General features: G+C 39.0%; 1 protein-coding gene across 2 annotated transcripts in view; it reads right to left on the minus strand.

Annotated features, from left to right (window-relative positions):
• The window catches only part of brpf3b (bromodomain and PHD finger containing, 3b), a 69,401-nt gene that overhangs the window by 22,912 nt on the left and 32,424 nt on the right, over positions 1-14,065 (minus strand). For both annotated transcript variants that reach the window (XM_041195608.1, XM_041195609.1), the window contains exons 3-5: positions 5,721-5,877; positions 3,471-3,602; positions 341-469 (exon numbers count right to left, since the gene is read on the minus strand). In XM_041195608.1, the coding sequence (XP_041051542.1) occupies positions 341-469; positions 3,471-3,602; positions 5,721-5,877 (418 nt within the window). The remainder of the gene's footprint in view (positions 1-340; positions 470-3,470; positions 3,603-5,720; positions 5,878-14,065) is intronic.

Here is a 14,065-nt window from a genome sequence, read left to right on the forward strand (position 1 = left end):
ACCCTTCAGCCACTTAAGCCTGCTCCACCATTCAATACAATCATGGTTGATCTTCTACCTCAACTTCACTTTGCTGGCCATTTCCCATATGTCTAAATTCCCTGACAGATCAAAAATCTATATATCTTAGACTTGAATATACTTAACAATGGAGCATCCACAACCCTCTGGGTAACAGAATTCCAAAGATACACAACCATGAGTGAAGAAATTTCTCCTCATCTCCAAATGATCAGCCCTTTACCCAGAGGCTCTGCCCTGGTGTCATAGCCTCCCAGCCCAGGGAAAACAACCTCTCTGGGTCAAACCCTTTCAGAATCTTCAATGTTTCAAGCCTTACCTCTTTGAGGCTTACAGGTTGTGCAAATATATTTGCTTGATCTCTTTCCTGAAGTTGATCCAAAATTTGTCTTAAAAACACAATGAATGGTGTAAGTTGCAATTCCAAGGCAACTTGTTGAACTTTGACCTGCAGAATGTCAAACAATACAAGTATTTTCACAATGCTGGTACATGATAATATGACAAAGATGACCAAAATTCAAATTCATTAAAACAAACAAGCATGAGCTTTAGTTAATTCTTCAACAGATTCATAAGAACAGGAAACAGCAAAAGGATGCTTTTTCAATGGTAAGTTTACAAAAACTGCATTGTAAAACACAACCTGCATTATGTAAATTCATCACTGTAACGTTTGAGACATTCAGGACATCTTGTGAAAATATGAAATGAACTGAACTTTAATCATGCCCCATTGTGATCATCTGCATGGAAATGCTATCATAAGGGTGACCAGCCACTTTACTTCAAAACAACAAGTCAGGAGTTCACTTTCACTTGTCTCCGATCCTAGTGCGCTTGGACACCGACCGTAACAGCATGGTTTTGCTCATCTTGTATCCTGCCAGTCCTTTGTGACACATCCATATCTCTTTTCAGGGTTATTGGCTGCATTCTGATCACACTGTTTTGCTATTAAATTGTTTGTTTCCACTGTCTTCTGATGAATTATCTTAACTGCACTGAAGTTCATTTTTAAGTGTCACATATTGGCGTCCATCTTTAATGAAAACTACAGTGTAATTGAATCATCACAAAAAGAATATTGCTTTGATATGCATAATGTTACCTCAGTTACATCCATCTTATACATTTTATCAAACGATAAAGCAATTTGAAGGTCCCTTACTCCAACATTAATATTAATCATAAGTAGAGATGGTGAAGGAGTTGAGTCATGGTATTTTGTTTCAGATGTGGCGCAGAGCTTGTCTGCACATGAATAAAACTGCAAATGGTGGAAATATTAGAAACAAAATTTGTGCTTCCACTGGGATATGGTGTTCAGCCTCTGTTGACCTCCATCATTCCTGTAGATCACAAGCACCTGGAGCAAATTAATCTGGGTGGTACTAAGGCCAACTCTTTGAATACCTTACTGACAGAAACTCTTGTAAAGATTTGATACATTTAGATTTCGGCAAGATTTTTAATACCATGCCATATAAACAATTAGTCCACAAGGTAGGAAGGTATGAAATAGAAAACAAGCTTCTGAAATGGATTAAAAAATTGGCCAAGCCAGAGGCAGCAAAGACTGGGTGCAAATTAAGCTGTGTGGACATCTCAAATGTTTACTAGCAGGGCATCAAAGATCAATGCAAGGACCAAATGAGTTGGAACTGGGGACAAGAGGAAAACAGAGGTTTGAACATGAGGTTACAAGCAACCCAAATACAAAAGGAATCTGGATGGGTTATGAAATAGGTTGATGTTTGGCAACTGGCATATAACGTGGGCAAATGAAAGGCAGTGGAACTAGAAATAAACAGAAGAGCTATAAACTACATGGCTCCAAGTTTTAGGACACAACAAAGGAGAAGATTCTGGGCTTGTGCGTATAACTCGCTGAAAACAAAAATGTAATATGCAGCAACAGTAAAGAAAGTCAACTGGCTCTTGATATGTCATGCCAGAAAGGAGGGATAGAGTCTCAGTGATAAAGAGCTGGCACAGGTCACTGGTTATAGCCACACTTGGATTGTGTGTACAATTCTACAAGTGTTGGAGGTAGTGAGGAAAAAGAAAAACAAAACTGTTACTTAACTTTTAAATGCTTATTAACATAACAGATAATCCAATAGTAGCTTGATTGCCAAATACTCTAGATTCGAGGAACATGCACTCAAGCTTAAAAAGGAAAGTTTAGAAATGACACCGAGAATGATGAACTCCATTCCTGATAAAGCACAGCCATACTTTCCTCCAAAATTAGTTTCTGAAGCTAGTATGATACATAGGAAAATAGAGAACCAGAAAAAAGACAGCAGTCCTTCTGGACATCTCAAACGACCCCTTTCAATTCTCCTTAAAAACAGAGGCAGAAAGCATGGAAAATTTTAAAAGGGCAATTAAGGAGGCAGCTGTGGCATAGTGGTATTGTCATTAGCATTCTAGAGACCCAGGGTAATGGGTCTGGGAACCTTGGTTCAAATACCACCATGGGAGATGGTGAAATTTGAATTCAATAAAAATCTGGAATTAAAGTCTGATGATGACCATGAAACCATTGTCGATTGTCATAAAAACCCATCTAGTTCACTAATGTCCTTTATGGAAAAAAACACAGGAAAATGCAGCTATGCTTTATCAGGGAAGGAGTTCAAAGGAATAAATTTTTTTCTGTATATAATAATCACCAAACACAACAAATATTTCACTTGGGAATAGAAAACTGGTGGGAAAGAAAATTAGGTAGCTCTTTTGCAGAACAGGACAAATTGTGAACATCAGTTTAATAATCAGCGATGAGAGATTGTACTAAGTGTGATCAATTTATTACAGAAAACAAAACTATACTTTGGAGAAGGGAACTAACTACAGTAAGTAAAATTGCTCAAATAGCAAGCTATATTAAAAATGACCTACTTTGCATTCTTAACTTGGAACCAAACTATAGTTCCAAAGCCATTGCATAATCAAATCAAACACTGTTCATAAAAGGGATTGTGCACATCAGTTAAGGTGTACCCAAATTCCTCAATTCATTTCATATTGAAATATTCTGAAAATTGATTCCCAGTTCAGCAAGTCTCTTCCTTCTTGCAGTCATCATTGACATATTTAATACAGAACCTATTTTGTCTGTTGCTATATTACACAAAACAGGAAAAGACTACAGGTGGGAAAATGCATCTGCAGTACTCTCAGTCCACACATTTATATGATGGTAGTGTAATGTTTTTAAAAATGCTATTTTAAAACAATGACAATCATATTATAACAGGAGTTTGTGCGCTAGCTGGAGTGAAATCAGAAACATGTTCTATATGAACATATTTACAATTTTTACTACATCTAGTGCATAAGGGAAATCTTTCCCCAAAAGTAGTGATTCTACCACATGTAATCCCCAAATAAGTTAAGCACTGCTATTAACATCCCAATATCAATTATAAAACAATTACCTCTTCCCTTTTGAGCTTCTCTCTTTTGCGAATCAATTCAACAAGCAAACGAGCCCTTTCCAAATCATGGCGTAGTTTCTGCCAGTACTTCAACTGTTCTTTTACTGCACTGTTTTTTTCATCCTGTTCTTTCTGTGAAGTGAGTTTAATATATTACCATATGCATTTTGCTAAATTAGTGATAAATCACTAATTAGTGATTAATCACTACCACTCTAAAATGTATCAGCAAGGTGACCAGTGAATAAGAAAAACTTGGATGAAATCTGCAAATCTAAAGTGAGTAATAATCAAGCACAAAGTTGCAAATTTACACTATATTTGTTAAGGTTAGAAAAATGTCAGATTTCAAAGAATATATTATGAAAATATCAATACAAGGCAAAATATTAAAGGCTGAGCATCTTCTTTAAGAAGTTGACCACACAGGATGATAATAAGTTAACTAGAGGCACTAGCCTTATGCAAGTGAAAGATGGAGGAAAGACAATATTTCAGGCAATACTTTGCCATTGATTCATTAATAAATGTCATTTCCAGGGTGGAAAAGCTTGAGCAGGGACAAATTTCCACGATCAGGCAGCAAACAGACCATTTATGCATGGAATGGTACTAGAACTGATCTGAGGAAGGTCAGTGATCTGGTATTTCCACAACTTGGTTCAATCAACCATGTGTACTCTGAAATGTCTGGCCTGTAGCAGTAAAGCCCCGTATCAGTAATTCAACCAAGCAGATGGCGCAAAGTGGCAGGACTCCATATTTTCGCCAGAAGATCAGTATGCAAGACAGCATTATAGATTATATCAAGGAAGACAAAAATAGTCTTAATGTTTACCTCCAATTCATTTTTCACTGAAGGTAATTAAGATTTGTACAGAACAAATATATGTCATGTACAAGGGGAGAAAAGGATTGTGGATTTTACAGCTTTGTGGAGAGTTCCACAAAAGCATGTATAAGATTCCAAATTGGGATATTATGCTTTGGGATAGTAACAGTGACTAGTTCAATAATCTCTGGTAAAAAAAGCCCAATTAGCTTTCTTAAAGATCCATCAGGCTTTCCTTGTCTTTTGATGAACAGCAGTTGCAGGCATGGTTAAATAACGGTTGGAGTTCATTGTGTGGAAAGTTGTTGAGAACAATCCATGATACTGGGTTGTGGGTGAGATTGCTGTAACCCAACAAATGTAGGGGAGTGGTCTTGACGCCCACCTCTGCCAAATGTTCAAGTTTGAGGGTCAGGGAAAGATCATTACTAGCTCCCAAACTTTAATCACCCTTCTTGGAGTACGAGTCGCCCCAGTCTGTATAATGGCTATTAAAGTCACCAAAGTTGATAGCAGGGTTAAGAAGGAGATGGGAGTAGATTGTTTCCTCAGGTTTTAATTGATGGTTTGTATATGCTTGCAATCATGAAACCATCTGTATACCATTACAATGATTAATGGATAGGATATGCATTACAGCTAACATGTTGTTATGGACATAGATGGCTCAGCCATGCATGGCATGAAGTACACAACATACCAAGCGAATCAGCCAGTTTCATCTGCTACAATGTGGGTTTTCTTTAAACTAAATTCTGTTAACCTTCTGGTGGTGTCTCTCTGCCGAAAGACATTTGAAAGCCACTTGTCTGCCTGGAAGAGTGTTCATTGTCGACCGACTAAACAGAATCTGAAGATTCTGTGATTCAATTTGCATCATTAGATTCACCAGAAAAATTGATTACCCATAGGGGGAGAGAATACTGATGCACTGCTGTACACACATTACCAAACACCTTTTCATCAAGTGTGTTCTGGTTAAACCCATGAAAAAAGTCACCAAAACACTAAGCAAAAATTAAACTTAAAACAATCGTGTCACATTCTATAAAAATGGAATACTATAACAATAACTTACTCATACCTGTGACACTTTTTCCACAATCCATTTGTTTTTACTGTTTCAGGAATTTTTAAATGTTAATACTTTTGACATAATAATGACTATTTTCAAGAATGTAACTGAAGTTAGCTATGTCATACAATAATATCAGCCATTAATAGTCTTACTGCAACTTTTATAGTACAATAGGCGCATAACAAATGAAAGTTTGCAATATCCCATAATACACAGCAGTAAAATGAAAAATATATATTTACTTTCCAAATATTATTTATCTGCATTTACCAAAAAAAAAGTTCCCAACACTTAATTAAACGAAATACAAATCAGTAACTTTGGTTAAAGAATCTTTTACCTGTTCTGCATTTCTTTGAGTCTGCAAATGTGAGTGCAATCGCCGAAGCAGAGGAACACCATTCCGTGACTGCCTTTTCAACATCCAGTAATTATGCAGCCTTTGCATGAACTGGGTTTTCCTCTGAATCGATAACCGACTGCAGATTTTATTTAACCTGATAAGGAAGCAGGGATTCTCAATTACAAATACTATAGATTGCATTCTTTAGTTTAAAAAAAATTGATTTTATAATTACAAAACTAGCTTTTTTTGATAATCAATGAAATATTCAACATGGTGAGAAATATCCAATTTTATCGATTTATATGCAATATATTAAATGACGAGGAAATATTCAGGTGGTTGAAGCATTTGAACAGTAAAATTCAAGTTTGGTTCATTGCTCAAATCTAATATCTCAAATTTAATATCTGTCATGTGGCTTGCCACATTTCAGCTTAGCCAACAGACAGTTTTGTGATATACTGATTGTGAAATTTGACTTCAGGGATGATTAAAACTGCCATAACTAGTACGATGTCAAAAGGGAGATAAAATTATAACTTAAGGTGCAAGTTTTAAAATTTTACTTAATAAAAGTTTGCAAGAGTATAGAGTTCATAACCTAAACATTAAAAGAGAACGATTGATATTCATAACTTTCTCTGTAACTCAGAGCAAACTGTTGTCAACAATAAGAAAAACAGAATGGAGATACAGATTCAGAATTATTTTATACATTATGCATACTCACTGGAAAAAGAGCTTATGGTTAAGATGACCTCAGTAGATCAGTACATTACAATCATTTCAAGATCAGCTATTCATTTGTGCATGAAGGGTGAACCAATATAAGTAAAAGGTGTCTGCGTAAGAACTTGGACAAATTACAAAAAAGTTTTAGTTCTGATGAAGAGTCATACGGATTCGAAATGTTAACTGTCTTCCTCTCCACAGTTGCTGTCAGACCTGCTGAGTTTTTCCAGCTATTTTTGTTTTTGATTCAGGTTTCCAGCATCCGCAGTATTTTGCTTTTATTTTACAAATAAAAGTTATCTCGTAAGAGAGGTCAGAATATTATTTAATTTGCATACAATCGTATACTGTAGCTTTGAATACTTTGTTTCTTCAAATAATTGATTACTGCAAGATTGTCAAACAGTAATGCATTCCACTCGAACACCATCCACATCTGGAAGCAGTTTATACGATGACCAGTTGACAAATGTAATCTTTCCAGTGATTCCTTGGTACTTCACTTAATCTGCAAATACTGGGATATGGGCTGGCCAGTCTCGAATAATTTTTTTACTGTATGAGCCCACTGCACAGAACAATTAATTTGACAACCTTAGCATTAGGTTGGATGATATAAAAGCGGAAAAATAGTGCAGTAAAGAATGCCTCGTGAACAAAAGTTGACAACTCCAAAAACAGTTCTGATTAAAGGTTTTGACAAGTAAGTACACTGAAAGAGAACAAAAGCAAAAATGCTGCGGATGCTGGAAATCCAAAATAAAAACAGAAAATGCTGGAAATACTTAGCAGGTCTGGCAGCATCTGTGGAGAAAAGAAACAAAGTTTGCATTTCAGGTCTGTGACTTTCTATCTGTTCTGATGAAAGGTCACAAATCTGAAATGTTAACTCCTGCTTCTCTCTCCACTAGGTGCTGCGAGACCTCCTGAGTATTTCCAGATTTTTGTTTTTATTAACTGAAAGAAAAATAATGTACAGCTTGTCATAATTTAAGTTACACCAAATCTTTATAAAACCGGGGCAGAATTTTGCCCTCGTCAGCTCGGTCGGGAAGCCACCCAGGATAGGCCCAGACCGTGATTTCACACTGGCAGGCCAATTAAGGCCCTCCGAGCACGAAACGTGCGTGGCAGCGCTCAGCGCTGCCTGTGAAAGGTGGAGGAGGGCAAGCACACAAGTTTGAGCATGTGATTCTGCCACATGAGCAGGGACATGTTATTAATCAAACAGTAAAATTTTTAATTTATTTTTAATTGCCATTGGAAAACTCATCCCACCCATGGATGAGGTTTCCTAAAAGGTGCAAAGGCCACTTGGCCTTTTCACCTGCCTGCCAACTGTAAGGTTGGATAGGCAACGAAAAATAACATTTATTAATGGCCTTCATAGGCCTATTAATTGTCGGCGGGCACAATGCCAATTCCCGCACGTGCTCATCGACCGAAATATCCCATGAGTGCACAATGACATAAGGACATCTCACACCGGCATCATTTTACACTTCTTCAGGTCAGGCGCATGCCCACCCGACAAGCGAAATATTCTGGTCACTGGATAGGCCTCAGCTGAAGTAGTGTGTTCAATTCTGAGCATCACACTTTCAAAGCCTGAGAGGGTGCAGAAGAGGTTTACTGGAATTGTACTAGGGATGAAGGACTTCAGTTATGTGGATACTGCTGTGAAGCCGCAGCTATTCTCCTTAAAGCAGAGAAAGTCAAGAGGAGGTCTGATAGAGGTGTAAAAATCACGAAGAGTTTTGATTAATAAGGAGAAACTGTATCCAGTGGCAGAAGGGTTGCTGAACAAAGGACACAGATTTGAGATTGGTAAAAGAACTAGAAGTGACATGAGGAATTTTTTTTTTTTAAACTCAATGCGTTGTAAACTGGAATGCATCACCTGAAAGGGTGATGGAAGATTAGTCTCAGGACAAGGGGCCGATGAACATAAGACATAGAAGTAGGTCATTCGGCCCATCGAGTCTGCTCCGCTATTCAATAAGATCATGGCAGATCTGATAATCCGCAACTCGACTTTCCTGCCTGTTCTCCATAACCCTTGATTCCCTTATTGATTAAAAATCTGTCTATCTCAGCCTTGAATATACTTAATGACCCAGCCTCTACAATCCTCTGCAGTAAAAAATTCCATAGATTCACTACTCACAAGAGAAGAAATTCTTCCTCATCTCTGTCTTAAATGTGCAGCCCCTTACTCGAGATTATGTCCTCTGGTCCCAAGACTCTCCTACAAGGGGAAAACCACCTCTCAGCATCTACCCTATCAAGCCCCCCTAAGAATCTTATACGTTTCAATTAGATAACCTCTCATTCTTCTAAACTGAGTACAGGCCCAACCTACTCAGCCTCTCCTCATTAGAAAATCCCTCCATACCCGGGATCAACCTAGTGAACTTCTCTGCACTGCCTCCAATGCCAGTATATCTTTCCTTAGATAAGGGGACCAAAACTGTTCACAGTATTCTAGGTGTGGTTTAACTAGTGCCTTTTTTGTTTTAGCAAGACTTTATTATTATACTCCATTCCCTTTTAAATAAGGGCTGACATTCCATTTGCCTTCCCTATTATCTACTGAACTTGTATGCTAGCTTTTTGTGATTAATGTACAAGGACCCACAAATTTCTCTGTGTTGCAGCCTTTCTCCATTTAAATAATATTCAGCTCCTCTATTCTTCCTGCCAAAGTGCATAACCTCACATTTTCCCACATTATATTCCATCTGCCAAGTTTTGGCCCACTCAACCTGTCTATATCCCTCTGTAGATTCTGTGTGTCATCCTCACCGCTTGCCTTCCCGCCTATTTTTATGTCATCTGCAAACTTGGTGATAGTACATTCACTTCCCTCATCCAAGTCATTAACATATATTGTAAACAATTGTAGCCCTAGCACTGATCTCTGTGGCACTCCACTAGTTACAGGTTGCCATCCCAAAAATGCCTCCTTACTTCAACTCTCTTGACTTCTATTAGTTAGCCAATCCTCTATCCATGCTAATATACTACCCATGGGCTCTTATCTTATTAAGTACCTTAGGTGCAGTACCTTATCGAATGCCTTTTGGAAATCCAAATATATTACATCTACTGGGTCCCCTTTATCTATCCTGCTTGCTACCTCCTCAAAGAATTCTAATAAATTCATTAGGCATGATTTCCCCTTCATGAAGCCACGCTGACCCTGCTTGATTATATTATGCATTTCTAAATGTTCCGCTATTACATCCTTTATAATAAACTCTAACACTTTTCCAATGATGGATGTTAAGCTAACTGGCCTGTTTTTTGTCTCCCTCCGTTTTTGAATAAGGGTGCTACATTGGCAGATTTCCAATCCTCCAGGTCTTTTCCAGAATCTAAGGATTCTTGGAAGATTACTACCAGTGCATCCACTATCTCTGTAGCTACTTCCTTTAATATCCTAGGATGCAACCCATCAGGTCCAGGGGACTTATCAGCCTTTAGCCCCATTAGTTTCCCTAGTACTTTTCTCTAGTGATGGTTATTGTATTTATTTCCTCCCCCCACCCCCGCTTTTGCCCCTTGATTATTTAGTATTTTTGGAATGCTATTAGTGTCTTCTACTGTGAAGACTGATGCAAAGTATTTATTCTACTCCTCTCCCATTTCCTGCTTCCCCATTATTTCCCCAGCCTTACTTTCTAAGGGGCCTATGTTCACTTTGGCCTCGCTCCACCTTTTTATATAAAGAAGCTCTTGCTCTCCGTTTCTGTACTACTTGCTAGTTTACCCTCAAAGTTTATTTTCTCCCTCTACTATTTTTGGGTGGTCTTTTAAAACTTCCCCAGTCCTCTGGTTAACCACTAATCTTTGACACATTGTATGTTTTTTCTTTCAATTTAATACTATCCTTAACTTCCTTGGTTTATCCCCTTCCTAGGATCCTTCTTCCTCACTGAGATATATCTTTGTTATAAGTCATTAACTATTTTCTTAAATGTCTGCCATTGTTCATCAACCATCTTTTCTGTTAAACTCCCTTCCCAGTCCACTCCAGCCAACTCTGCCCTCATTCCTTTGTAATTATCCTCATTTAAGTTCAGCACAGTTGTTTCTGATCCAAGTTTCTCACTCTCAAACTGAATGCTAAATTCTACCATGTTATGGTCACTGTTTCCGACAGGATCTTTCACTCTGAGATCGTTTATTAAACCTCTCTCATTGCCAGATCCAAAATAGCCTCATCTCTAGTTGGATCCACAACATATTGTTCTAGGAAACTGTCCCGAATACAATCTATGAATTCTTACTTGTGGCTACCTCTGCCAATTTGATTTCCCCAATCCACGTGAATATTAAAGTCACCCATGATTAATGTACTGGCTTTTTTAAATGCCCTCATTATCTCCTGATTTATTCTCTGTCCTATGATATAGCTACTGTTAGAGGACCTATAGACTACTCCCACCAGTATCTTCTTCTTGTTATTTCTTACCTCCACCCATATCGATTCTACATCTTCCAAATCAAGATCATTTCTTGCTATCATACTTATTCTATCTCATGCTAACAAAGCTACACCACCACCCTTTCCTTCCTGCCTGTCCTTTCGAAAAGTCACACACCTCTGAATATTTAGTTCCCAGCTTTGATCTACTTATAACTATGTCTCCGTAATGACTAAGATCATACCCATTAACCTCTTAGTGCTGTTAATCCATTTACTTTGTTCCGAATACTACAAGCATTTAAGTAAAGAGCCATTAATTTTGCCTTTTTACCATTTCTCCCCCCTTTGACCCTATTTGCTGTTTTTTTAATGTTTGTACACCGTCCCTTCCTGTCACACTCTGGGTATCATTACCTAAATTGCTGTCCTACAATGATGCCATATGCTTTTGCTTTGTAAGCCTACACATCCCCTCCAGAACTCCCCCCCCCCCCCCAATTTAGTTTAAAGCCCTCTCAACTGGCCTAGTTATTCGATTCACCAGGACATTGGTCCCAGCCCAGCTCAAGTGAAGCCCATCCCATCAGAATGGCTCCCTTCTATCCCTAATACTGGTGCCAGTGCCCATGAACTGAAACCCATTCCTCCTACATCAATCTTTTGAGCTACGCATTTAACTCCTTGACTTTATTTACCCTATGCCAGTTTGCCCATGGCTCAGGCAGTAATCCTGAGATTAGTACCTTGGAGGTTCTGCTTTGTAATTTAGCTCCTGACTGTTCAAATTCTTTCAGCAGAACCTCCTTTCTAGTCCTATCAAGGTCGTTGGTACCAACGAGGACGATGACAACTGGATCCCTCCCTTCCCGCTCCAAGTTCCTCTCCAGCCCTGAGGAGATGTCCTTAACCCTGGCACCGGGCAGGCAACACAGCCTTCAGGACTCACACTCAAGACTTCAGAGAACAGTATCTATCCCCCTAATTATACTAACCCCTACCATTACTACATTCCTATGTCCTGCCCCACTTGTACCACGGTGCCGTGGGTCAGTTCACTCACCCTCCCTGCAGACACCGCTCTCATGCACACAGCTTGCAAGAACCTTGTAACTGTTGGCCAATTGCAGGGGCCGAGGCTCATTGAATGCTACCCCCGGGTCCCCATACCTGCCTCACTCGCAGTCACAACCTCCTGTCCCTGATCACAGACCAAATTTGAATTGCCTAATCGGAGGGGTGTGACCACCTCCTGGAGCAAAGTGTCCAGGTAACTAGCCCCCTCCCTGATGTGGCACAACGTCTGCAGCTCGGACTCCAGTTCCTCAACTCTGATCCAAAGTTCCTCGAGCTGCAAACACTTATTACAGATGTGTTCACTCTGGATCACCCAGTGCTCAGCAGCCCCTACATGCTGCAGCAGCAATACATCACCTGATCTGTCATCACTATCATATTTTATTTAATTTATTAATTAATTACTGTAGTATCCCTGCTCTTTACACTTGAAGAATCCTCCGTTCTTTACACTTTATTGCAATTAATTTTTTTTTACGCCAGTATCAATCCTATACTTAACAAGCTATTTTTAAGAAAGAGAGAAAAAAAAGGCTAGAGACCTAAACACAAACTAAAGACCTTACTTTTACTTTAAAGACTGGAAATACTCACCAATCAGCTGTTTCCCCTGCACTCACATTACATTGTGGTTCATGACATCACTCCGCCGCTGGTCTCACATGAAGTCTTCCTGCTCTTTTTATAAATGAAGTCTTCCCGCTCTCCGTGCTCATTTTTAAAATGATTTAGAAGTGAGATGGGGAGAAATTACTTTGCTCAAAAGGATTGTGAATCATTGGAATTCTCTATTCCAGAGAGTTGCGGATTCTGGGTTAGACAGATTTTTGGTCTTCCAGTGAATCTAGGGATATGGGGAGTGGGCGGGAAAGTGGAGTTGGAGCCCAAGATCAGCCATGATAATGTTGAATGGCAGACCAGGCTTGACAGGCCATATGGTCTACTTCTGTTCCTATTTCCTGTGTGTTTAAATAGTAATTTCTAAAAGGGAATTGGATAAATACTAGAAGTAAAAATAAATTGCATGGTTATGGGGAAGGACCAGGGGACTGGGGTCTAATTGAATAGCTCTATCAAAGGGCAGGCAAAAGCACAATGGGCTAATGGCCTCCCTCAGTCCTGTATCATTCTATGATTCCACCATATACCTATTATCACATGTACAGCAGAAGATTGCATCAAACTGCAAAATTTTCTCTTATTCCCTGCAGAGAAATTATGGGCTACTGTGCACACGTGCTAGTTCATTTGCTGATAAGTCCAATTGTTACTAAACTGTTATAAACAGTTGATACAGCTCTCTCAGTGATTCAGAGGCACTCTTCCATTTTTATTCAGTCCACTTCAGTACCCTAATGCCCCTTTATTTATTCTAGCACCAATCTCCATCCTTAATGCTAGCCAGCACTCTTCTATTTCTCCTTTCACGCAGTTCATACTTATACTTTACTCCATTCCACACACACACACACATCATGTCTCTCTCTCCGTACTCAATTCAGTGAGAATCGCCTCCTCACTCTTAGAACAGCCTGACAATCTCCTTCTCCATCCTCCTAGTTTCCACTGGCATCACAATACCCTGACCCGCTTCTTTGTTCTAACCTGGTACTGCTATAACTAACAAATGAAATCTGCTGCAGATTGGCAAGAATTACAGATCTTGCAAATTATTGCAAGAATTCCAGATATCCATCAATTACAGCAGTATCAGTGAGAGAAGATAATAAACAGCACCTGACAGCGGGACAGATTTTCACTTGTAAATCCATAGGTTGACTATCCGCATCTCATTCAGATGATTGATATACATGCGTTCTTTGGAACTACGAGTTAAGGCACTTCATTAGGGGCAAAGGCTAGAAAAAAAGTGTTTACTCCTCAGGTTTGACATCTTTAATAAACACAAAATGAACCCAAAATATGGGGCACATACAGCTGCTACATTTCAATAATGAAACATTTGAAGTCATACTCAGACTCTTAAGACATTTATGGCACAAAAGGAGGCCATTCGGCCCATCATGTCCACACCGGTCAACAAAGATCTGACTACACTAATCCCATTTTCCAGTGCTTGGCCCATTGCCCTGGAGGCTAT

This window comes from Carcharodon carcharias, chromosome 9 (assembly GCF_017639515.1).
Source record: "Carcharodon carcharias isolate sCarCar2 chromosome 9, sCarCar2.pri, whole genome shotgun sequence".
Taxonomy (NCBI): domain Eukaryota; kingdom Metazoa; phylum Chordata; class Chondrichthyes; order Lamniformes; family Lamnidae; genus Carcharodon; species Carcharodon carcharias.